The sequence below is a fragment of the Aythya ferina genome (assembly GCF_964211825.1).
Source record: "Aythya ferina genome assembly, chromosome: 5".
In the NCBI taxonomy this organism is placed as follows: domain Eukaryota; kingdom Metazoa; phylum Chordata; class Aves; order Anseriformes; family Anatidae; genus Aythya; species Aythya ferina.
The window spans coordinates 17,388,661-17,415,541 of record NC_140301.1 but is presented as its reverse complement, the minus strand read 5'-3'; the positions used below and the strand labels follow the sequence as shown (position 1 = coordinate 17,415,541).

Here is a 26,881-nt window from a genome sequence, read left to right as displayed (position 1 = left end):
GTGGAACTGTAATTTCAGCAGAAACAGGTTCAAACCTTAAGTAAAAAATAAAAAACTAAATGCAAGAATTGAAGAGGCAATGTTCCCAACTCCAGCACAGGTTTTTCTCAATTTCAGCAGCACTGTGGGGGTTGAGATTTAAAAAGGGAGCTCTACAATCAGACCTAAGGCCACACTGTCAAAACATCTCTTTCCTGTCAGCCTGTAGACAGGTCATCTCTATCATTCCAAAAATGAACTTAATTAAAAAGAAAGAAGTAATTTCGTGTTAGATAAATCTTCAGTGGCAGCACAGAATGATGTAGATCTTAAATGTCAGCATGGAGTGATGTATGTAACAGACATCCATGAAAAGGATGTGGTTTTTATAGTCATCTTTGAAATAATAATAATAATAAAAAAAAAAGTCTGATGTCTACCATGAACTGAAAATCCAAACAGCATTCAGGAAGGCCCAGGATAATTTAGATAATCAATCACAGACTTAGACAAGTTGTGGTTCTAGAGGGAATTAGCAACTCCCAAGACCTGCTCTAGGATGCAATTTCTATTCCATTTGTAGCATTTCTGGAGGACAATGATTCTTTTACTTCAAAAATAACAACAGCAAACTTTTCCAGATTTATTTTCCTAACTTTCCATGTCCTGAACCTCACATATTCTACCATAAACGAAACACAACTTAGTAGTTTGTTGCCAGAAAGAGCAAGGAATTTGGACTGTAGATTTTTAATATCTAAGGAATGCCCACAATATATTTTTTGATAGAAATATCATTTTTATCATCAAATTAATCATATAATTTTAAACAAATTGAAATTCTGCTTAATGTCTCTTTTGGTAAGATTTAAGAGATTAAATCTTTTATTGAAAATTCTATTTTCATCCAATAGACTAAGGGATGTGGGACATAGTCATAGGTTTAGGACATTTGCAAGTTAACTTTACTGACTCCTCTTGGAAAATTCAAAAAAGGTTCATTTTACCATTTTTGTTATGTATCCAATATAAGTGGTGAAGAGGTGAGAAAGAATAAAATAGTAATTTAATGTCACTGTAAAACCTTCCTCCAAGTTTCCTAATTTCTCTAGGTGGAAGGCTGAGAAACAGCACTGCACAATAAAGGCATAGCAGCATAGGAGGAAGGGAAGATTTATTTTGGTGTCTCTTTCCTTATCTTTATGCTCTGAATGTCTTCAGTTTTTTAAGAAGGCTATTTTTTCATGAGAAGACAACAAAAAGGTGGCTAGAGAGAGATCAATGACCTCCTGCCAAACCCCAATTTAGTGTAATCACAAACTATCTCACAAACAGAAAAACAAGAAGACAGTGGGGTTACCTATACGTGAGGTTTTTCTAGAGGTGATGTGATTTTTGGTTTCAACCATCATCTTCTGGTAAGATTTTTAGATCAAAATTCTCCTTACTCTACTCAGTCATGCAAACAAGGGTTTAACTTTATGGTCATGGCTTTCATCAAGTTAATATGCTAAATACACTCCCTTGCTTGGGACGGTCCCTTATTTTAGGCAATCCATTGGACATACCACCACTGTAAGAAAATTAGATGTGAAAGAAAACAGGACATAAATTTTGATTGATCTATTATAAAATACAAGAAAATAAAACAGATCTACTCTGGACTGAAACCAGAAAAGTAAATAATTTTAAAACTTTTTAAAAATGGTCATGTAAAATCCCTTACTGTTTGCTGTAGATCAGGTATTATAATTCGAATCACTAGAGTGTTGCTCTGACTGTCGTCCATTCTGCTGCTTGGCTTTTCTGCGGTTGCTCTAATTGTGTCATAAATAGTTTCTTCTTTGGAGCTGTCTGATTCAGATTCAACAGAATAGTCGGAAAAGCTTTGTGCCATTTCATCTTCGCTTGATGTTGGGCTACGAGGCATGTTCAAGCTTTTTACCCTGCCAATACAAAGCAGAAAGAGAAAAAAGCATATAAAGTCTTAAAAACAAATCAGCTACAAGGTTTGTTTGTTTTCCTAGAAGTAATACACATTTCAGCAGTGAAGTCATAGGTTTCATCTTCCTTTTATTTCCTCCTATAATTTATAGGGGTAGGCACAGTGCAATGGAAATAAATCTAGCTACTGGTTTACTACTAAAGAGGAAAAGGGGTAGGAGAAAGAGAAAAGAGACATGAAAGAGAAAATGACCTTTCTTCCAGGCACTCTTAGCTTTCCAAAAGATCCAGAGGACCCCTGCACCATCACCAAGTTCTCTGTTAAACAGAAGTGTTGTAAACTGTAATTCCAGAGAAAGGTCAGCTAGACCTGACCTCAAAGCGTATTTCTCCGAGTGTAACAAGACATTTCAAGAAATTAATATAGCTGCTAAACTAACGTCATCATTGAGACATAACTAGAATTGAGAAACTGTACAGGTTTCAATAAAAGAAACAAAAGATTTTTTATTATTATTATTATTTTTATCTCTTCAATAAAAGACAGTATTTGTAAATAGCAGAATCAACCAAAAATGAAATCCTATAGGGAGCTAGACAGATACAGATTCTTCTTTGTGGTCTCTGGCTTGTATAACACTCTTCATCATCTACACTACCAAAATCTTTCTATTATACACATTTTAATAGAGAGTTTAGTAATACCTTTTAATCTGTGCTATAGATTAGGCTAAAATAAGGATATTTGCATTCAGATGTAAATTGCATCACCTAAGAGTTCAAAGTATGAACAGCAAAAAATTGTCCTTCTGGGGAGGAACTCAAAGCTTCTCCTGGAAATGCAAATTATTACTCTGTGGAACAATGAGGGAAAATTTATACTGGAAAGAAATGGAAAGATCATCATAAACTTTGCAGTGCTTGACAAGCACATACTTTTTCAATTTTCAGAGGCAAGAAAAATGTAAACATTATTTTTCACATTTTCCATAAGAAACTTTCCAATAGAACTTCTCTGCTTTTCAATAAAGAAAAATTCCACAGTTAAAAGAAAAAATACCAACCAGTTCCACTGTTGGCCCCCATTAAAGTGACATTAAAGCAAAACACAGAAAAGAAAACTGACTTTGCCAAGGTCACTCACGTGCCAGGTCATTGTACCAAGATCTCCAAATGTATGCTTTGTACAATGGTCTCACAGTGAGATCCCCAAAAGTAAATAGAGTCAAACAGCAGCAGGGACTAGGAGAACACTTCGTACCACTGTGTCTCACTGTTCAGTTTGAGTCAACTAAATATCATAACCATGTTACTCATTCCTCTTCAATGACTGGTCATTTATACTGATATGCTTACAAAGCAGGCATAAAAGACAACTTCTAATTCAGCAAATTCTAATTTTAAGGTGTCCCTATGCAAGTGCCTGCACCAGAGCACAGGCAGTGGCAAGGCAGGCCTCGAGCTTGAGGTCAAAGTCAAGCATTTCCAAAGCACATCACATACCCACATCATCAAGTAGTATTGTTATTTCTGGTGAAGGACAATTCCAGTATTATTACCCTCAGCTGTAATTACTAATGAAGACAAAAACAATGCATTCAAAAATCTGAAAGCATGCCAGTACACAGCAGCTTCATGCAAGGCTCTATTTACAAAAGAAAACTCTTGAGGGAATATTTCATCATCTTACTGCTTCACTGAACTGTAGATTAATGCTGCTCTCCAAAGCACCTTAAGTCAATAAACAGCCTAAACATCTCAATGGCTTCCTTATTTATCTGCCAATGCTGAATCACATGAAACCAAAATATAGTAGGTTGATACACAGTATTTTAAGAGCATAAGACATATAGGCCAGTGAGCGCAAGAAAAAAGACACAAAGAACATCACACAGCTTGTCTCTCCCTAAAGCCATCTGAGAGCATAATATATTCCAGGGCAATGGCTTCAACAACTCTAACAGAGGGCAGTAAACTGCAATTATACAGCATAGAAATAGAGAGCTGAATTTGGAAAAAAATAAAAATAAAATTAAAAAAAAAATCCCAAAGCTTTGGCAAGTGGATTTTCATGCAAGAACTACACGGAAATATCTCATGTTGTAATAACAAAGGGAAATTACCAGCTGAAGAACCATCTCCCATATACCATGCACTTAAGTTGAATAGAACTTCTTGGAAAAGTATCAGCAATGTGTAAGGCACCTAATTTTCTACAATATAGACCAAAAAAATGCACAAGTAACCACAGAAAGGATAATGAAAGACTATATACAACAGCAAAAAGAGCAGAATTTATGCCTCACCAGCACTACCAAGAAACAGATCATTTAAATGCTTTTTTTAAACAAGACGATCTGACCACTGGAGACGCTAAACCAGTGTGCAGGGCAGATCCTTCCAGGGTGCAGAGATCAAACATCCCTCTCTTAAATCTCAGTCTACACACACGCACACCTTAGGCAACTTGGTTGTTTGGCTCTTAATTTGCACGGAAACAGAGTATGCTGTCATTTGTTAACCAGAGATGCTCACTACTACTGCTCCCACAGGGAGCATGTTATCTTTTAGGAGCTGTTTCAGGTTTTTCCCAGCGATATATCAAAGACTTTTCCACAACCAAAACCATAAACTGAGGATAAGTAAGGCATGTTGTTTGGCTTATCTATATTTTTACTGCAGAAGAAAATACAGCAGCTCAGGCTCCTAATTTCCAGTTGGCAGAACGTTATTTATTGGTTCAGAAGGATTAGTTTTTAATAATACAATTGTTCGGGTTTTGTTCTTTCCACTTTTAAAAAAAAAAAAAAAAAAACATAGCAGACCTTTGGTTCCTGTGGTTAAGCTGATCGTTTTTTACAGTGATATGATACATTAGTGTGCTGAGTGGAGAGAAGTTTCTCACTAAATTAAAACAGATTTCCAGAGATCTTTAGAAAACAGTAAGAGTATACAAGTTATCAAAAGGGAAGAAATTCAACTCCCAGAGCTCTATGTACCTGAATGGTGTGCTCCAGTGGGTGCAAACTGATACAGGAGGGAAAAGCAAGAGCAGTGACAAACCTGTCCATTTTTGGAGCCTTATAGCTGGTAAGTGTTGTATGGACAGAATGTATTAAATACATATCTTAAAATTCATGCTCAGTTTTCCTAAATATTATAAACTATTTACTTAAGAGCTTAAAATATCTTTAATATGCACAAATATTGGACATGTTATCTTAAATAAACATAGATGTATCATTATAAGATACTCAGTACACATCCCTGGTACAAAATCATGTCTTAAAATCTTCAACTTAACGAAGGCTACATGTGATTTTTTTATCCTAAAAAGTAACAAGCTCTCCCGTCTAGTTCCATAGTGGTAAACTGGAGCAAAACCAAATATACAGACACAAAAACCTGCTTAAAAAGACATCTCATATAAGGTCCTCTCCCTATTGTATCAGCACTGACAAGTGAAGTGAACATGGGTGCTTGTCGAGTTTCCATGGACCAAACCCAGCAGTCCTGCATCTGACAGCCACCCAAAACCGGCAGCTCAGCACAGAGACCCCACTCCTCTGAGGCACTCCTCTGGTGATCACTTCTGCAAGAGCTTCTCTCTCAAGAGAGAGAATGGCACAAAGGCAGAGTCCCTGCCCATCCCAGTGGGGCTCTGGAGTCCCCACTGCTGACATCCACGCTGGCGCAGCAGAGAGCAGAAAGGCAAGACAGCTGCGGCTGTACTCCCCCTGGGTTTCTGCAGAGGGAAAGACTAGCATATGGCAAGACAGAAGGAAATGCACCCATAACACAGAAGCTAAATTTTCGTATGGAAGTCACAATAAAGGACATTTAAGGATTCAACACTTCCTTCCCTGACCTGTGAGATTTTGGTTTTGCTGCCATGTGAATGAAGGCTAGGCTCTCCACGAGTGCCCACTACAGACTAATCAAAACAGCTATTAGCTCTCCTCTCCCTCAAACGTGGCTGAGGCACACGCATCAAATATCTTGCCCAAGGCCACCAAAGGATACATCTCAGAGCAAGGTTTCAAATTCAAGGGCCGCTGTCTCTCAGTCTCGATAAGAACAATCTATTTTTATATAAACATTCACTTGCACAATAGCAGCCTTGTTGCCTTCAGGGAGAAACCCTCTAGGCGGCTATTGTCAGACGAGTTAAAAATGTACCTGTGGGAATATCCCAGACACAGAGTAGGCATTGTTATGGGCTGAGTAATACCATTAACCAGACTGTGAGAAAATTCTGCTGTTAGAATAACAGTAACTGCTAGAAAGAGGCATTTAATAATTAACTGTGAAGAAATACTAATCAGAACAGGGATTTCCATCTGTGTAAAATCTGCCAGCTCCTAACACTCGGATTCTCTGGATTTATTCAGGATTACACATATGAGAGCAAGAACCAGCTCTCCAAGCTACTAAATTAAAATACAGAAGAAGATCAAGCATTGCCTTTTCTAAGTTTATTAATAGTAAAACAAAAATGAATTTCAGATGGAACTGGAGACAGGGGTGCAGTCACACTGCACTGTGCATGTCACGCCTCTCTACGGCTGTGCAGAAAGGACTGTGGAAAACAAAATCTGATGGGCAGACAGATTCCAATGGCCAATTTGATGGATTTAGACTCCACTTTGCACTGCTGCTTTAAAGCTGTTGTTAACCAGCATCGTATCCCAAAGAAGCAATCCAGGTTAAAGACCAGCCTTTTGTTTTCGGAAGTTAGCTTCAGCATCCATCACATCACTGAGCTGGATCACTATGCAAATGTTTGTATTAGCAGTGGGAAGAAGATGGCAGATGGCCAGAAGCAAATAGCCAGGGCATAAAAAGGGCAGAAACAACTTTTTCCAAAAGCAGCATTAATGTTGCCAGCATAAAGCGAATCTGTGAGACTACTGCCTATGTGACGAGAAAGAAATCTATGTAAATATGACAAGTTGATTCATGCCAATGAAAACCTCTTCATTACTAGCACCAAAATATAACTCAGAACAGGACTGCTGGCTGAAACTTACTGATACAAAAATCATTCAGGAAAATACAAAAACCTGAAATAATACCTCTGCATGGAGAAAAAAAACTACATAAGGAATGCTAACCAGCTCACAGTAAAATCCCAGGGAAGATGAGGCCCTTGCAGCTTCCCCTGTTCTCCCAAGCCCACCAGACCAGGAGGGAGCTTTGGTGTTGATGCGACACCATGCGAAGCTTTGCTGGTCAGCCTCCAGTCCTGGGGGTCTTCTGCAAAAGAGCCAGCCTGTTCCCCAAGGGAACACCTCCTGGTCCAATTTGATGTAGAAGTATAGCTGCAGCTCAGTAGACTGGAAAACAGAGGATGAGGACATGCATCAAGAGGATGAGGACTCTAAGAAAGTTAATCTATTATCCCACAGTTCTCTTGATCCACCTCTGCAAAATGGTTCTTAATTCTTCTGTAAAGCACTTTTACGGTGTGGGAGTAAACGCTAGAAAGCCAAATCTCCTGCATGCTATTAAAAAAAAAATCCCCCTGCAAAGTAATTACCTAAAAATTTTAATCATACAATATTTTGCTATTCACACCCCTGTATTTACAGTTTCCTTCCCTTTATATCACTCCTTCTCTTAAATTTGTCTTGGTTACACTGTCTGGTAATGCATTTTTTATCGCTCTGTTAAATAACTGAATCAAATAAATATTTTACAAGATATGTGTTGAGTACTCATGTACCAGATCACCAAGCAAAATTCCTCTTTTAGTTTTCTCTGAAGCTATTGTTTCTCGTCCCAGTATCTCTTACCCTCAGATTTAAATACTGGTTTGAAATCAGTACTGAAAATCAATGGCCATACCCATTTGTCATCACCGGCACCACTGGAAGATTCTTCTTGCTGCCCTGTTTCAAGGCTGACTTACGCAGTCTTTGATTTCTCTGCTAGGTAAGCTGCACAGGTGACAGAGACAAATTGTTTTGCAAAAGTGATCAAGTGTGACACTTTTTTTTCCCCCTTCCTTTAAAAACAATAAACAAACAAACCAAAAAAAAAAAAAAAAAAAAAGAGAGAGAGAGAAACAGTGAAGGGATTGTTGAACCTGCTTCTTATTCTGAGGCAGGTTGTTATCCCTTGTTCATGTATATTTGTGCAATGCAGACATGCCAAGAAGAGGCTAAGCCCCATTAACTTCTGGTATTCAGAGTCCTAAATACCAACATCATATGATTAAAGTGGGTCTTAAGATCAGACTGGAAGAATGTAATTTGTTCTTTTTACAGATGTACTTCACCATTAGCGCTCCCAAAACATATAAAATCTACACATTTAACCTATTTCTACAAATATAGGGTAGTTTTCTGAAAGTTTTGTTAAGTTTCCAAGCAGCTTTTTGTCCAAAGATAAAATTCTTCTCATCCTCCAGCTGTTTTACTTAGTGTTTATTTTATTTATAAACTATTCAGATGGTCAAAGTATCTTTATGGAAAGCCTGAACTTCAATCAGGCAGATGCAAAAAGAGATTTTGGAAAAGGACAGATACAAAGAATACAGTAGATAAGTGACTTATTGTGTTGAACGAGCAAGTCTGGAAGAGAGGCCATTATGGAAAAAGCTTTAAAACGTTTGAAGTAGAAGCAACTTTTCAACTTGAGAAAACAAAACCTGTTGAGAAGGAGAGAAGGAGAGGGAAAGGAGAAGATTCAAGCATATTACTAGGGGAAACACAGCCAAGTATTTATAAATGTTAACCACAGTGAAGTTTACAGAAAAGGGCAACTCCCATTGGCAATACAGTATCTTAAGTGTCTTCTGTTGAGCACCTGCAAGGTTTCCAGTGCAAACCTATCTGACCTTTATTTAAAGGTCACCACTCCAGACAAGGAATTACAGCCAGCCCCTCGAGCCCCACGGTAGGTAGCTTCCAGGCTCTCTTCATTTCTACTGTTATTTTTAATATGGCCTCTGCTTTTGTACATTTATTAGAACATCTATTTCTTAACAAACAACTGTGCGCCTAAGTAATTATTTAAATAATACTTGCAATGGATGCTATATTTTACCTAGGATGAAATCGTAATGCGTTTTGAAGCATTAAGTAAATGACTGGACCCCAAAGTGGATGCGTACACTTATTTGCAAAAACAACTTTCAGTCTGAGAATTCATCTGCTCAGGGTGTATTATTCCCGTATTCTAAAACACTTTAAGTAGATGTTAAAACAAAAGCTACGTAAATAGCAGCTAAGTAACTAATTCAAATAGGACAAAAACAAAACAAAACAACAACAAAAATTAAGATTAAAGCAAAGCAAATTACCCCAGAAACCAAAGCTCACCAGCATACCAAATATGAGATCTGCCCTGAAGTCATATGTTCAAATAAATACCCTTTCTAGGCAGCTAGCATTGGATCCTGAAAGTCTGCCATATAATCTTTATACTGTTGATCTTGTTTGGAGTAAAATATAGACACGGTAACCCTCTGAGAGCCTTTTTAAGCAAATTCATACCTTGCATGGGGAAACAATAATGGATGTAAACCTGCTGAAGTCAACAGATTTACTTTAGGAATGGCTGCATGAAGATGTGACACCTACATGCATTCACAAGAAAAACAGTCAGAGAAAGTTTTAAGACCCAACATGAAACATGGAAAAGTCTATCCAATTCTCAAGCCAATAAAGCTTTTCTTGATAATATCACAATAAAGATATAAATATTAACTTTCATTAAGCATACTTATGTATAGTAACTGGAGATTTCAAAGTTGCAAACTTCAGCAATGAAAAAAATGTATTTCCCATTCAGTTATTCAAAAAGAGAATTATACAAACTGAGTAAGTAGTTATGAATTGTTCTCTTTAAGCAATGTGCAAGTAGTACACCACTTCAATTTTAAAAGATCATTATCTATTCATAAAAGATTCATATAATGCTTGTTTTGGTTTTCCCAGAAGTTTTCCTTACCTCAACTGTAGTCTTGCAGAGAAAGCAATTTTATCTTCTAGTCTTTCTGTTTCCAGCATCTACTTGTACTTGACTACGTAAATATCACAAAGATTATAATATGTTGGAAGGGAAAGGACATAAGAGAATTTTAAAAGACTTAGACTTACAATAAGAATTGGAAAAAAAAAAAAAAAATCAAAGCTTGTTGAAGGTATTTACCTCTGGTGCATCTCCCTGGTGGATAAAGCAGCTTGGTTGCTTGTTAATTTGCACTTTATGCTTATCAATTTATTTTCTTTTTTATCCATAAGAAAAACATTTTTGTGAGAGCATTTAATTATTTTTTTTTTTGTATTCAAATGAACAGAGAAGCACTGTTGCTGTCTTGTTATGTAGATTAGATCAGGTCCTGAGAGTAGAAAAGACAGACTCTTCTATCTACAAGTGAGTTAGTTTGTTATGAATGGGTTTTGTTATGAAGATCTACCTGAATTTTCTTCAGGTATGATCCTGATGGAGGGCTACTACGTTACTGAAATGAATTTGCTGTGTTGCCAAAAATAGTCTTATTGCATACATTATTTTGGTCAAAGAAATAAGGAACCAGTTAAAAAAGCAAAGCTTCAAATAGATGGTTTATTTTTCCTACAAAATTATGTTATCTTTGTCTGAGAGATGGGTGAAAAAAACTAAATTACCCTTTCTTGTTGTGCTCGTTTGTTTTTTTCTTATTTACTTTCAACAAATTCACTACAATTTCAATACATTAGGAGACACCCCTTGAAGCTTGCAGAGGGTACCTGGTACCAATGTCTGCAGCAGAGGTGGTCCTTGAGGGCACAGACTTTCCAGAGCCTGTCACCCCAAGGCAGTCCCATGCTGAAGTGCCCTATATATAGTTGGGGATTTGAAACATATACCAGGGTGCAGAAGCCTCAGATCAGGAGCAGTTCTACAAACACAGGTCAAGAATTCTATGATTCTAAGTTGTGGCTGTTTCTTACCAGCACTGACAACTATATTGGCAGTAATAGGAAGCAATACATAAGGCAAATAAGCTTCTAGTTCATTTGCTGCCTTGCAGAGCCAAGCAGAAGTAAGCCCTGGCCTCAGTTAAGATCATGAAATCAACATGATAGAGAGCAGGGAAGAAAGGCAGAAGGAACTACTTGGCCTTTATAAAATTAATTTCTTTTCCTAACCAAAACGGAAACAACAAATGAACAGTGACCCAGAAAGGATTTGCACATTCTACAGCCAGGTAGGTGACCAGCCTGTGGTTTAGCCAGCCTCCAGTGTAAGCAAAGCCATGTGCTGTGTGTGTCCTCGCTCTCTCTGCACCCATCTGTGCAAGTCTGCAGCAAATATCCCTGTGTCCCAGTGGCAGATGGTCTCCAGGCTTCTCTTCTCCAAATTGCAGAAAAACTTACCTGATTTTTTTTCAAATGAAATTTTAAAAGAGGAACTCTGATGATCTTATCTGCATCTTGCCTGCTTATTTTCCACCCCCACGGTACGCACAACTTGGGCTTTAACCTGTACTCCAGCCTGTAGATGCAAGCCTGAGTTCATACTGGAATTAACATTTTTTTTAGGATTGTGTATGTGAGTGATGATAGTGATGGCAGACTGGGGAAAAATATTTGCATGCTCAGAAAGGTTAAATGGTCTGCCAAGATGACACAGGTAGCACAGTAGTTCTGAAGGAAAACTGAGAAATAAACTATTCTCTTGCCCTTCGAAATTTTGATTCAACTCAAAGTAAAGATAAGAGATTAACTTTTTTGATTAACAATCAAAACACAATGAAAAATACCGGTTTTCCTCACAGACAATCAACACAACTATTGGCTTCAGTAAACGGCTCAAGAAATAAAAGATTACTTCTTAGGCCAGAAGAAAATAGAATGAGATGCGTGCTTTTAACTAGTATGCAGAAACGGGGAAACAAAAATACATATAAAGGATAATAAAGTTTAAAAATATATAATGATTCATCAATAATTCTTTGAGCCTTCATTCCCTAAATGCCAAGTGTAGTTTGAAATTTAATATTAAAAATAAATAGCATGCCAAATCACCCTGGATAACAGCTTACAATACTTTGATTTAGAGATTCTTCTCCAGTTCAAGAGAAATCCCATAAACATCTCCAGCCAAGAACTACAAACTCTTGACATCAAAGTACCACAACTGTTCAGCATCCTACATCGTTGTTCTTCTGAGGCGTCCCTGTCTCAATGCAGAACGAAGACAAATAACAGTCATTTGCATTGGAAGGGCTTATGGAGCTCTCTAGTCAAGAAACCTGCTCACAGCTAATGCAGCTGTGAGATCACAGGCTGCTCATGCTGTTAACTATATTTGTCTTGAAAACCTCCAAGGATGGAGAATGTGTAACCTCCCTGAGCAACCTCCCTGCCCCTGCCTGACTGTCCTCGTAGGGAAAAAGATTTTCCTCATACCTGGTCTGAACTTGTTCCAACTTATTGCCTTCTCTCTCTTGTCCTCCTGCCATTCATCACTGCACAGAAACTGGCTCTATCATCTCCGTAAGCTCCCTGCAGGTGTAGGCCAGCTGATGCTCCATCTCCCCAGAGCCACCACTTCTCCTGCTGGTCACCTCTAGATTTTGTCCCCACTCCCCTCACAGAAAATCTTCTTTACAATAGGATCATTCCTCCATGCATTTCAATATCACTAACACAAAATCACCAATTTTGTTTTTAGCTAGGATGTGAAGATGCCCTTTCATCTTAGTTTTACGTAAATGCACGGTTAATGTATATTCTCAAATATTCTGCAGCCTTTTTTACTTCTGTATTGTTCAAAGTATGGGGCAAAAACAGAGGAGAATATTTTTTCATTCTCTCTTCTAATCCATGGCCACTCAAACATTTGCCTCCCGTGTGCAGTCCCATAGCATTCCTGCAGCAGCACACAGTTCATATGAAAAAAGAAATACTGATTCAGAAAATCAGGTCATTTTGCCCTGTTAGTGGTGTATGTAACAAAGCCATGACCAAACCATTACAAAAACTTGACCTCACTAAAGAAGGGCAAGGCCAGGACTAAGTTTAGAAACAATACTGGCAACCGTGCCAGATGTATGGACAGCTTGGTCTTACTGAGGCCAACTGCAAAACACAGCACTTGCATCTCTATTTTGTCTTTAAATAGAGCTGTAATGGTTAAGATACAACTGGAAGATTAACAAGTAGGCTTAGTTCTATAACCCCCCAAAATCTGCAAGTTTCCAAGCAATCATATGTTTTGTAATCAGTATGGTTTCACAGTATTATCACACTGTGAAATATATGTACAAAGTTTTTTCAACTGTACCAATACATGTTGGCTGTTAACCTACTATCAGTAATATGTTCCTTTCTTGTGTTTTTTTAAGGGGACATCAAAGTTCAAATTATCATGGACTGAACAATTCAATCTATAATTTACAACAGAGATCTAAGTAAATTTCATCATCATCAAAGGAAAAAGGAAATTCTTGATTTGTTTACAAGAAGTACAGTGATTTCTTTACAGAGTATGATTTTCACCTGTTTGTACAAGTCTCTAATTCAGTCACAGGTAATGTACATCCTAAAACAAGGCTGTTAGAGAACTAGAAATACTTTAAACAGATTTATTTCTAATTGACTAGATTTTGTGTTGATTGTACTCCTGTAAGACCTGATTAAGTGAATTCATTACCATTTGTAATTTTCTGACGGCATACTTTGGAAATTCCAGCCAGGGAAATTATCACAGTCTAATCAAGAAATGCAAACTGAATATAAAAGCATTCTTAAATAATCTTGATTGAATTATGATATATTCCTAATAAAAATCTGTCTTGAATTCCAGGCATACAGCTGTCAGTTTCTGCCATTAAGTAACTACTTAGTAAAAGTTCTTACTAAATCCTCTGTATGCATTGAGCAGCTGATGGTGTAGGACTTCACAGTCCTTTTGACGGCCACCTGCATGGGACTGCCTTTCTCTAGAAATGAGGAGCAGTGATGTACAAGAATAAAATGCGTGAAAGAACTATTTCTTTTTAAAACTGGGGGCTGGCACGACCCTGAGATGAAGTCTTTATTTTATTCTAAGTCTTTCTATTTTACTGCTCAAATACTCCCATGTGTATTGCTAATGTTAACAATTTCCACGCAAAGCTCATTTCCTAACACTGCTCTTGATGCTGTCAGAGCTACCTATTCCTGCACCTCATTATAAGAGAAGAACAACATCTAGGCAGCTCTGCTTACTGTGTAATGCAGCTGTGCAGGGAAGGAAATAATTAAGCCCATCATGTGAACCAAATCCTTCAGGACATTCCCATTAACGAGATCTACTGAACCCCTCTCTGCCTTGCTGCTTGCACAAATGAACAAGGCAGAGACAGAGTGCAAAAAGCCCTCCTCTTCAGAATTAATATAAAGCTATGAAAACAGAAATATATTTTGTTCTATTCACATTTTTAAGGAAATATGCATTAAAAAGAGATTTGCTGTTAGCTTTTATGCCTACTTCATGTTCTCCCAGAGATTTTACTCAGTCTGCCTTCCAGTGTTTTCACTCCTAGCTGCCTCATCTCAAAAGTTTTCCCCAGGCCTAGCCTCCTCTTCCCCAAACTGTTTCTCAACCACACATGGTAAACTACCGTTTCTGCCCCTTTCATGGTATTGGATTTAATTTCTTCCTAATGTGCTTTCATGTTCATGATTTTGACATGCCTCTAGTCTATTGGGTTAAGAATGCCACCAGCTCCTCCCCATTCTTTTTTTTTTTTTTTTTTTTTTTACTAGATTTCAGGATGTATGCTAACTTTCCACACAGAAGATAGGTCACCAGGCTTGGCTCTCTCCCACCACAAACCTGCAGCCATTGATACGCCCAGCAGTTGAATTTCCCACCATTATAGCTTGCCACAGAAGGCATGTTAGGCATCAGAGCTGCATCACCACTGCCTCAGCAAGAGCAGGGGGGCAGGAAGGTCCTCAGACCTTCTTGCTTCCACAAGACAACTATTCTTGCAGCAGCACCCAGGCTGCTGACTTGGCTGCCCTGTTCCACCCAGGGCACAGGGCTGGATCCCCTATTGTTTGGCCTGGCAAGGACTCATTAAATCACAGCCAGTCAGAAAAAGTACATAAAAATTGAAGTTTTGCTATAGTAAAAAGAGCAAAGTATGTATATAATATTGCAGTATTTTGTATATTAGAATAATGAATGTTAACTATACAAAAAAAAAAAAAAAAAACTGGTACATGCAACAAAGACCTATAATAATACTTTTAAGAGAACCACAGAATTGGGTACTGGAAGTTCCCCTTCACTAACAACTCAGAGCACGTAAAGCATAGAGGAGTGTTTACAGCCTGTACCAAACATCACTGTCACTGTTGGCTCTCACGGTGAAACAGCGTGCTCAGTCATGAATGTCTGCTTTTCACATCTGCAGTCACTGTGACTGCTATGAATATAAATGGGAAAGAAAGACATTTAAAAAGAAAAAAAAAAAAAGGACTGATAAGGTAAGCAGAAGCCTTACCCATCACATCTGTAGTTTAGAATGTGTTGATGTCTTGCAGTGTTAATACATTATCAAAGCTAGATTTGAGTAACTGCTGTTCTTTATGCTTCAGACTTATTTGAAAGGTAGTTCAGTTGTACGCTGATGATGTCTATTTCCCACAAATAGCTTAGTAGCATTGAGCAAATGATTTAAAAATTGAGATTTAAGTTTATTTTCCCATTTTTAGAATTGATTCAAAGTATTTCCTCTTACCTCCACGCTTTCTCAATTCTGCAGACTACTCAAACATATACATCCCTCATCAAGGTATGACAGTATGAGCTCTGAAGGATTATTTTGATCATGCCATAGACTAATGACCAACTTGATATTTGAAAAACTCCATAACTAGAAACTTACTCACACGTTTTAGTCAACAAAAATTAGTCTCCTAAACTCAACACATTGCCAAATAAAATTCTTTAATTCTGTATTTGTGTAATTGTCTTTGATCCATTTCCTTTGTCTTCTAATTGGCATAAGTACTCATGTTTGATATTGGCGCTAGCCACAGAAGCAAATAGCCAATGATAAATTCCTGATAAGTTAATATTTTTTTTCTTGTGCTGGCCTTGAGATACACACCATCATGTTTTAAACTTTCTCTCCTTTTTCCATTTCTACAGACTACTCCTCCAATTTCAAAGCGTCACCCTGCAGTTTACAGCAGTCCCTTGCCCACTTTTTACATAATTTTAATGTTTTCAGTCTCCTTCTGTTGCTCATCCAAAGATACTGCTAGGACTGTCTATCAGTGTGAAACCACCACACTATCTTACCTTTGATATGTGGTCATAATGTGCATTAACACAGACACCTGCAGCATCAATGTGAGAAAAGGCCTGTTCACTTTTCTCTCATCACAGAGAAAATGAGGTTTTTAGTTTTCAGATCATACAGAAGCATCAGGCTTTACCAAAGGAAACCTAATTTTAAATCACTGTAGTTTTTGATCATTTTTTTTCTGACTTCTGAGTTTAAAGTTATTTATTTTGTAGCAACTGGACTGTAAGCCAATAAAATAATTCTAGTTTAAGAAACTTTTGTATAAAAAGGTGTAAGAAGTCTCCAGAGTACTACCAAAACTTTTCAAATTGTGTTTCAAAAGAATCACAGAAAAGATATGAGGGAAAAAAATAAAAAGGAATAAGAAAGAAATACATAGAGACTAGAAGCCTGGTTGAATAGAAAACACTGAAAATGCAGTGCACAGATACAATAGAAAAGACACAATGGACATGTCTGAGCTATATAATGAGAGGCTCTACAGTGACATCCCAGTCCATCAGTTTTCACCTAACTGTATGATGAGGGACTACACTATGAAATTGTTTACCCAAACTGAACATTAATTGCAAAAGTTACAGTGAACTTCCCAAAAAAATTGCTCAAAAAAAAAAAAAAAAAGTGTTTCAACACATCTAATACAAGAAGTACCATAACATTAGTCTTCCTGCTAGTTCAGATTTAAAGTATATTCAGTAGGAGGAGGAAGAGAGCTGCTACACATGACGATGGAAGTTAAAGTGCTCTCCCAACTGTCTTCACAACAGGCTGCTGTTAAACTGCTAAATTCTCAGTTTTACTAAATCTGTGACATAAAAATCCATTCTGAGAAGTTGCTATAGGATTAAAGGGAAAAAAAAGTGAAGAAAAGACATGAGTAACTTAAATGATTTCTCTACAAAAATTAATTTGGCATGCTTACCTGTCAGCATACATAAGAAAGCAATTGTGTCAAGATCATCAGCATCTAACTATTCTCATCTCAGATTCCTGTAAAAAATAAATAAATAAATACATGAGAAAATTGACACATAGAGAAAGAAATCCAGTGACCTAACAGCCACCCTCTTTAAAATCTGCAAAGCAGAAACACACAGAGCACAAAGGGGATTTTGATGTATTAGTCTTCGAAGAAAAAGAAAGAAAAAAAAGTAAAAATAAAAAAGAGGATTTTTATTGCTTTACCAATTTACAACACATTCATCATGCTGTAACATAAATATTATGCATAGCTTCACAATGACAGAGCCTTACAACTTGACTCACTCCAGAGTGCTTCTGGCAGCATAAAACTAGTCTTAAGGCAAAAAAAGGCTCTCCTAGTTATCAACAGACATAATTTCAGGCCAGATCTGTCAGCAGGTGAAAGATGCTGCCTTGCTGTTTCCCGTGGACATCTTTCTGAATTTAAGTTTTGCAAAGCGCTCAGCATCCCAGGCATGTGCATTTGCAGAACAACCCCAATTCCTGCAGCAAAAAGCATGTCACTGATTGGTGGTTGTTGTTTTTGTTTGTTTGTTTTTGTTTTTTTTTCCTCCAAGTCTAGCTGAGATCCAGAAATTATGTCTGCTTTTTCCAGCCCCTCAGAAAGATTCCCCAATTCAGCAGACACGTTGAGCATCACAGTCCAACTCCCACCATAGTAAGGGATAACCTAGAGCAGGCTAACTGATGAGCACTGAAGTGTATGACTAGATTCAAATTTATTGTCTTCATGGGTGGGTAGAAGCTCACACTGAAGAAAGTCTTGCCTACGATGTATTTCTCCCCTTTACAGGTGTAAATGAAAAGAAAAAAAAGAGACTTCTACATTGAGAAAGCGAGTTTGACAAACTTTTTTCTTTAACTTTTTGGTAACGCACTCTACTGCATGGTACTCTGTCAAAAAAATAATATTAGATTATATTACACCTGTTACACTAAGAGGTCCAAACAGGCACTCTCAATTAGCCACAAGAGAAATATAAACCAATTATGTAGCTCCAGAAGAAGTACAGAACATGACCATAAGTTAAACCAGAAATTCTCAGGGATAATTATGTGAACACCATTGGACTGCATGTTCTTTATTTTAAATTAAGATAGATTTTGACAAATTTTACCGAAACAAACCTATTCAAAAAGTTTCAAGAAGGCAAAAAATATTTACAAATGTCTCTCCAGCAGCTGCATAATTCTGCACAACTATCTTATAGAAACAGCAAAAGCTATTTAAACAAAGAACACCAAACTACTGTATTTTGTACTAAATAAGCTGCTTTTGAGTTGAAACCTAGTAGACACAGCATTTTCAGAGTCAGAGATATAAACATGATCTCCACAATCATGCATGTCATAGGGAATGTAGAGAAGGAAGGATCACTAGCTGTTTCTCAGAAGGCAAAAACCAGAATCCATGGAAGGTATCTGCAAGTTAAAAGCAAAACAAAATCAACTAATCTAACCGGTTTCTTAATCATGCTTCCACTTTTGAACCATCTCTTATACATGCCAGCTTTCAGTTTCTATATGGATATAGAGACAGAGGATAAGGAATTACCTGGAACTCAAAAACATCCATCACAAATGAGTCCTTCCAAAATTGCTTACAAATGCTGACACATCTGCACATTACAAAAAATGGCTTTATAGTTTTTTTTATGAGGCCAATTTTTTAACTTGGCCAATTTTAGATAGATATTGGTAGGATTTAGTAAAGGCATAAAGCAATAGTCTGAACTTTAAGGCAATATTTTGGGACTTTGTTGTTATAGAATGTAACAAAACCAATATAAATATTAAGTATTCAGCTGCTAAATACCCCACAGAAAATAAAATCTAAGGAAATTCAATGAAGGGAATTTTTGCACTTCCTATGGAGAATTGCAGCAGTTTTTTCTGTATGGAGTCCGAAGTCTTCTGTTTACAAAAATGACCCAGCAACATGTCTCCATTACTTGTATCTGGGCTGTTAATTTACTTCTTACAGTAATCTCTAATGCTACATCTAAGGATAAGAAAATCAACATGAAAAACAGCAGTCTCAAAGAGTTAGGGAAAGGCCTTTAAATGAGAGTCTTTGTATACTGCAGATTTATAGAAAACAAATTAAATGGTGCCAATGCAGGCTTCCTAATGAGGTTGGGTGAGGTTGCATAGTGGATGAAGACACCACTGTTGCAAAATTAAGCAACTGTTGTCTTCTCTTCCTGAAAAACACACCTCTTAATACTCACATGCAGACAAAAATGATCAAGATCCCTTCAGATCCTGTTTTTCCTCCCCTCCAGCCTAAGACTGGTAAAGCAGAAGCTTCTCTTTCTACCATCAGAGCTTCTGGCACACCCCTAAAAAATTCTCTGTGCCATAAAATCCCAGGTTACTCTCACATCCCCATCACTTCCTGCTGCAACAGCTTTCTCTTCCAGATGTTGCCTGCATGCCTGGCTAGGCAAAGGATCAAGTACTATCCCCCAGGTGACGCACAAAGCAGGACAGGAGCTGCTGACCTCATGCCTTTCCCTCCATGGAAGCACTAATGTGGGTCTCTCCAATACTTAATCACCAATTTTCATAACATTTGCAGGAACACCTTAAGAGATTTCTGTTACTTTAAACAAATCAGCTGAAATTTAGCAAAATATTCAAAAGCCATTGGAAAGTAGCAGGGGAGGATTAAGGAGGGGAGAAAAGACTGGCAGCCCAGCCACATAAGCCATTTTCCTCATTAAATCAACCTAAAAAGCACCAAGCCTTAACTCCAAAAAGCTGAGACAAATACTACGGCTGATGACACCTATGGGGCCATGCAGCAAGGAGATCTATCTGATGTTTCCACGCTGTGCAGTGTGGCAGCAGTACCCTGGTTCAGGGAGCTGCAGCCATGCAGTATTTATAGGACTTGCTGCCCTGCTCAGCACTGCTCCTTTCCCCAAGCAGGTTGGCCAGGATGCCAACCATTCCCAAAACGATGCAAGTCAAACATTCCCCCTGACCTGACAAGTTTTCAGATTAGAAATGTTCCAGTGTTTCTATAACTAGCAGAATGAAAGTGTCAAGATTTCCACATCCTCTTTTTTCTATTGTAACACGTGCATTTAATGAAGCATCTACACAGGGAGATTGCCTTGCTTGTGGGCATTTCTCTGTGCTTAGGTGCCCACGTTGGAAAGTACAAGTTTTTAACTGAAGAGCGAAGTTCAAGTAAATTCAGCTACTGACTAGATAAAGCATGTCCAAACACTGCTCAGCATACAAACATGCATTTATTCTGCCAGTATTCTGGCTCACGCAAACACAAGCCAACCAAAAATCATACAACCATATTGGCAAACTTGAGTGAATATTTGTGCTTAACCTCTCAGCACAATTTCAGTGCCAGAGTAGCCCCAGTTTCTGGCTCTGCCCTGGCTCCCAGCTGACCAGCCAGCTTCTTCGCACAGCTGTCTGCATGGCTATGGAGAAATACCCATCTCTGTGAATTTATGAAGATGGCACAGAGAATGATTATATGGAAACACTCAAAAATGAAGCATATGGGAATGCTCAGCTCCAGGATAAGCATGTTTTAATTAATACAATTTAGAATGAAACATTTCACAAATTTGTCATTATTTTTCCCAAACAAAAGCAGCCCTTGCAATCTTAATACTGTTGTACAATACTAAGTGTTCCTCATCTATATTCACATAAACAAAAATATCTGTATGTCATCAACAGTGAAGATCCCTTTATCTGCACCAAAGCTTATGTTCCCAGCAGCTTCTGTCAAAGGCAATTTATACATGAGGTCTTCAGCAAGCTTGAGTGAATGTCTTCAGAATGTGAATACCAGAAGAGTTCACAGGAATACAGAAAACTTCATCTGGTTAAAAAATGGCTAAAGCAGTCCAGCTATGCTAGATGAAAGCGCTAACTGCTGCTTTAACAGTACATTCATGTAATTTATAGAGAGCTGAAGGCACCGTAAGACTGCAGGCAGTCCATTAGTCTAGTAATACAGAGACTCCCAGATGTCCTTAATACTAATAGGCCCCAAACACACACACTGAATTCTCCACTTTTTTTCCATGTTAAATTGAGAGCTCAGATACCGGGGTGTACTGGTAGCCAAGGCTTGCATCTCTGGCACGTATGTACATGATGGATTCAAATGCTGCATGAGAGAGACTGAATAAGCAAACCTGATCTGATTCTAGCTCCAAAGAGCAAAGCAGCAAGCTGAAAAATGAATGTAGCAAGGGAAGAGCTATCTGTGATTTTGAGAGACTCCTGTTGTCCAATTCTGCCACTATATACTGCCAGAGCAAACAAAGGAAGTCTGTTCGCAAGGTTGAAATGTGAACAGAATCAGGAAAACAGTTCAAGGATGTGGAAAAATAGTTATTTTATTCATTAGAAGAGACCATATTTGGGCATAAATTTAAAACTCAGAGCAGAAAATACTCCACATGGACCTTTTTAGAACTAAATATGAAGCCTACAGCTGCTTGAGTACTTACTGGAATGAATTCACATATTTGTGACTCTCTTTTTGCTATGCTTGACTACTCTAATCTTTTTTTTTTTTTTCTTTTTTCCTCAGCTGCCCAACTATAATGGGTTCAATGCTTACAGTTTTTGTGGTAGCAAGGAATGGTCTTCAAAAATGTCAGATGATTTGTGGCTTCAGACCATTCACCATCTATGGCAGCACATCCATGCTAGCAGCAAAAATAAGATTACTTTCTGTCCAAATACAGGTAATATAAACATACTATTAATTTCATTTACACCTAAAATGCAGAGAACCCTCCACGGTTCTCACACATGGCCTCTTCAACATTTTTTATTGGATAAAAAAAAAAAAGCAACACTGGGAATTTGGGCAACACAACATATTAAAATGAGGCAGATTAGCACAAAATCAGGGATGTCCCAAGTTGGTGCAAAGCAGATATTAACAAGACAACCCCCCACAAGTCATCCCTGCTCACCCAGGCATCAAACTTCTAACTCTCCCTGCACTTGGAGAAGAGGGGAGGACAAGGTGCAAAGGTTGACTTCATTTTACTGGTCCTTATTAAATCCATTTCTAAAATATTTAGCAAATTGAGCAGTTGGTAGACCTCACTTAATAGCTCTGACCTGCATGCGAACTGCAGATCTCCAAACACCTCATTCTCTAACACAAAAAGCCATGCATAATGCAGGAGTAGTGCATGGGTGAAGTTAATAGTGTATGCTAATCCCTTGCTGAAGCTCAGGGACATGCTTGGCCTCTGCTCTGCAGCCACGCACGCTGGGCACAGTTGGCCAGAAGTTCATGACCACTTACTTTTAGAAGCCAATGGGGTCTATGGTGCTACAGTGTGAGCACAAGGCAAAAGGCTTCTTGTGACAGCAAGAGACAGGATCTACGTACTTGATGTCTGAAACCTGAGTTTCAGAGTTTACTCAGCATGAGTAGATATAAATCTATTGTGATCTGAGAAATTTCAAACTTCGCTATCTCAGAATAAGCTGAATGTGATTTAGGCAGAATTCAGGTCTGCCATAACACTCCCCACTTTTAAGCAGAAAACATAGTCAGGGTCTTTAAATAGGACAAGGCAAAAATCCTACTCAAACACAAAACACTTCTGGGCAGTACTGCTGCCCAAACAGTCACACTGCACTTCTAATCTGACCTGTCATTGTGCTGCTTGACACCAGAGGTTTCCCAAGTACAGGAACTTCAGCAGAAGCCCTTAGGGCAGCCGCTTGCTAGATTTCCCTCCTCCTCTTTGCCTCATAAAGTGGGACAGCCACAAATTCAGAGCATACCACTCATGACTGCTGGCTTCTCTAATAGATTATTTAGCGCAATATAACCTTCATTAAAAGGGTCCCTCTAGGGAAAACACAAAGTCAGGATCAGAAGAGTTTGCAAGATACTTAAATAGCAGTTGTGTCACATACACACAGGTGGACTGACAACCACCTGAAGAAGAGCGAGGTTGAACCCATAACAATTATTCTTGACGCCTGTGAGTATGTCATCAGCTAAGGAGAACTCAGGAAGAGACCACGGGAAGCAATTTTTTTCTCTGGCATTTTGTTAAGTGACAGTCCATAGCCACTAAAACAATTGCAATATATGCAATATTCTAGCTGAACATTAAAGTCAAGATCACGAATAAAAAGTATGCTGCCAACAGACCTTCTCTACCCCATAAAAATGTGGAAGCCTTGCTAACAGCTTCTGTGTAAACTATTCAATGCCTATGTCCCAGTCTTCTAAAATGATTTTTTCCAACCCTAAACATAAGTGTAAGGAGACTCAGGTTACTAGGAAAGCCATGCCACATAAAGAAACATACAGAATAACTTATTTCAGGCAGCTTAAATTTTTAGTTTATGATAATAAAAGAACAACCAGAAGTGAATGCTGCATTTTTGTTACCTATTTGTAGGAGGTTAAAAAAAAAAAAAAAAAAAAAAAAAAAAAAAAAAGTTCAGTCACAGAAAAAAACTACCTCCTTCCTATGCTTATCTAAACATAAAATGCCAATATAATTAAAGTGATAAGTATTACTGCAAATCATAAGCAATCAAGGATGAAAGAAAAAAATGTAATCCTCAGTTCATGGCTCATAATTATTTCATTTCCCAAATACTGCAAAATCCACAATAAATAATAAATAATGAAAGCCTTTCAAAAAGCCAGAAGATGCTCACCTTGGATGTAACTTTTCATGTAATTCATCTGACATGTCCAAGTCAATAAAGTCAAAATTGTCAAATTTCAACTTTTGTTCTATGAGATGAAACACTTCGAAACATAGATTCACACAAGTACTTGCACCCAATTGCTACCTGCATGTATAACTGGACTTTGAGTCTAAACTCAAAGGAAAGCCTATTGATTGTTAGCTGTTGACCAAAAAGAAACAAATTGTTCGAGAAGTGAATGAAATCCACAGACTATGATTATCTAAAAGGAAGAAACAGCTTTTATGTGCTCAAGATAGGAGAGCACCGTATCTGCCATGCTTTCAGCATTCTGTGTGGTTCTGTTTTATTTACATGTACCATCTAAACAACCATCACTCTGTTGTGGAAACATTTGTTACTGTTGTGACAACAGAAAGGAGAGATTTCCCCCGGTTACAAATCACAAACCACTGTGGACACCTGTAGCCTTTGTTCCTTCATCCTTCTCTTAAAGACAGGAATGTTTGCAAAAGACAGGATTTTATTAACTTTCCTGGCTGAGCTACATGATAAGTAAAAAGAGATGAAATGGGAAGCAACGACAAAAGGAGAAAACAGAGCCGTGGCCAAGTGTGGTGCAAGGAGAGCTGGGCTGCCCAGAGGTCCATTATGCAGCTTGCCAGCAGCTCCAGAGGGGTGAGTGGGTCCACCAACCTATCCCCATGCCCGTTCAGTTTACTGGCAGTGAGTTTAGGCTGATGCAAGAGCAGACGGGATGGTTTGTATTTGGTGGGTAGGGTTAAAAATTTGGTTAAGAAAAATGTTTTCCATTCTAAGAAGAAATAATCAAGTTTATATCATGCCAGCAATATTTAAAGGAAATAGAAATACATAGTAATACCTGTGTTTTCTTAACACAAACCTTGTAACGAGATGAATGTGGTTTACAATGAACAATACAAAAGAGAGTAAGTAGGTATAGCAGGTAACCTTCAAGTGAATGTTTTGAACTACCTAAATGGGATTAGCTGTACATTGAAGAGTATTCAGTAAGATTAGACTTACCGGTTTTTGCAACACCTTGGCCCATCCATGATCAAAGTGCTACATTGAAGGTCTGCTGCCATCAGTTCTGCAGAACAGTGAAAAGTGTTGTCACTGCTCTGAATCCCCATACAGGTATTTAGCGCATTACTAGAACTACATGGACCAACGAAGTATCTGAGCCATGGGTATACATGCCTTGCTCATATAACATATTACAATAAATAAGGTTACACCAGGCATCAATTGGTTTATTTGTTGGGCCATTCCATTAAGGATGCACTGCACAGAACATCAGCTATTATTTTCATGGGGGATTTTTTTTAAAATAGAAATCATAAATACAATTAAAGAAAACATTTAGAGTGTCCCCTAATTTTCAAATAGGGGTCAGGCAGCATTTTGTCGTATGTTTCTTCTATTCACAGCTTGTTCCCTTCCCTGCTTTTATCTGCCCATACACAGATGGGCAGATTTGCCCATTTATTGTTCATCTGAGCTGTGTTGTTATCCACAAATTTGTTTATCTTCATAAATACAATGAAATAATATAATACTATGAAAATATATCGAAAACAAATCAGGTATAGAAAAGGTCATATACATCTATAAAAAGGCACTCGGCTACTACAGATCACTAAATCTGCTCTACAAATATGTAGATTGCTATATGGAGAACTGACCTTCCATGCAGAAAAAATAAATGCTGATATGCCCCAAAGTAGTATACGGCCATGTAGCCTGTTAAGTGAATGCAAATATTCATATGCACATGGCTGTAAGCTCTGTTTAAATGATCTTTACCCTGAGAAACAGAGTATTCTCATTAAAATGCAATCTTAAACAGAACCAGACGTCCCCTTCTCCCCCAATGAAAATACAAGGTGTATGTCTGTCGGGAATTAAGCAAAGCTAACGTTGCACAGTGTCACCCCGACCTAAGCTACACCTCCAAGGCACACCACAGACTTAAAAAGAAAGAAAGAAAAAAAAAAGTATTAAGAACTGTGAAGAGCGCATTTGTGCGTGTGAAATACAAAAAGGCTCATTTGCTGAAAAATGTATATGGCTTCCATTAAGCAACTCTTTAATCTCTAGATGACTGTGTTTGCTTTGCAGGCTTCATGGAGAAAATAAACAAAAGCAGGGAGCACAAAATCACTGTAAAAGCTGCTGTCGGCAATAATCCAGAGAATAAGATCTGAGCAGCCTGAGCTCTCTGAAGCAGCCCGGGGAAGTCCCAGGAGAGCTCTTCCTCCAAGGGACAGCACTGGGTCGTACTTCCTACAGGCAAGGAATCACTGCCCACAGAGCAGTGATAGTAGTAAAACTTTCCTCATTTTCAGAGTGTTTCCATCTTAATGTTCAATAAGATCTAGGAGAAGTCTGAAGGGAGGACAGAACCTGGCTGCAGGGAGCAGCAGGGGAAAGTGATGACCGGGTAAGAAAATGGCAAAACGAATATGAAGTTGATAAATATAAAGTGACATGGTCAAAAACAGTTCTATGCATACTAAAATGAAAATTGAGCTAATTACCACCATTCAAGAAAGACAGTACTTTGCAGATGTCAGCTTTACGTGCCACATTCACAAGAATAACTAGGATATTAATAAATAAATAACAAAATAAAAGGTAGTAAACCACATTATCGATCCATGAAATGCAGATTCTGGCATTTTTTCCCATCTCCTTGTGCTTCCTCCCAGTCCTGAAAGGGTTAGGGTGGAATTAAAAAAAGATACAGAAAAAAATGACCAGCTGGCATGCATGTAACAATAACAAGAAATTACAACTTCTCAAGCCCGGGGAAAGTTTACTAAGAGAGGTGTATCATTATGAGTGCCTGGAGAAATCAGAGTACTACCTCCCCTAATAAAAGGAGTAAGAAACAGCAAATGAATCTTGCAAACCCAAAACAGACAACAAAGTGTGAGAAGCTGACGAACTCTGCCACAG

General features: G+C 38.0%; 1 protein-coding gene across 5 annotated transcripts in view; it reads right to left on the bottom strand.

Annotated features, from left to right (window-relative positions):
• SHANK2 (SH3 and multiple ankyrin repeat domains 2) overlaps window positions 1–26,881 on the bottom strand; it is a 347,944-nt gene that overhangs the window by 306,115 nt on the left and 14,948 nt on the right. For 4 of the 5 annotated variants that reach the window (XM_084522207.1, XM_084522209.1, XM_084522210.1 and 1 more), the window contains 2 exons: window positions 17,148–17,215; window positions 1,706–1,925 (listed from right to left, as the gene is read on the bottom strand). In XM_084522207.1, the coding sequence (XP_084378333.1) occupies window positions 1,706–1,925; window positions 17,148–17,161 (234 nt within the window). In that variant the 5' untranslated portion in view covers window positions 17,162–17,215. Of the gene's footprint in view, window positions 1–1,705; window positions 1,926–17,147; window positions 17,216–24,943; window positions 25,011–26,881 lie in introns of all 5 variants that reach the window. The other variant, XM_084522208.1, reaches the window with a different exon arrangement.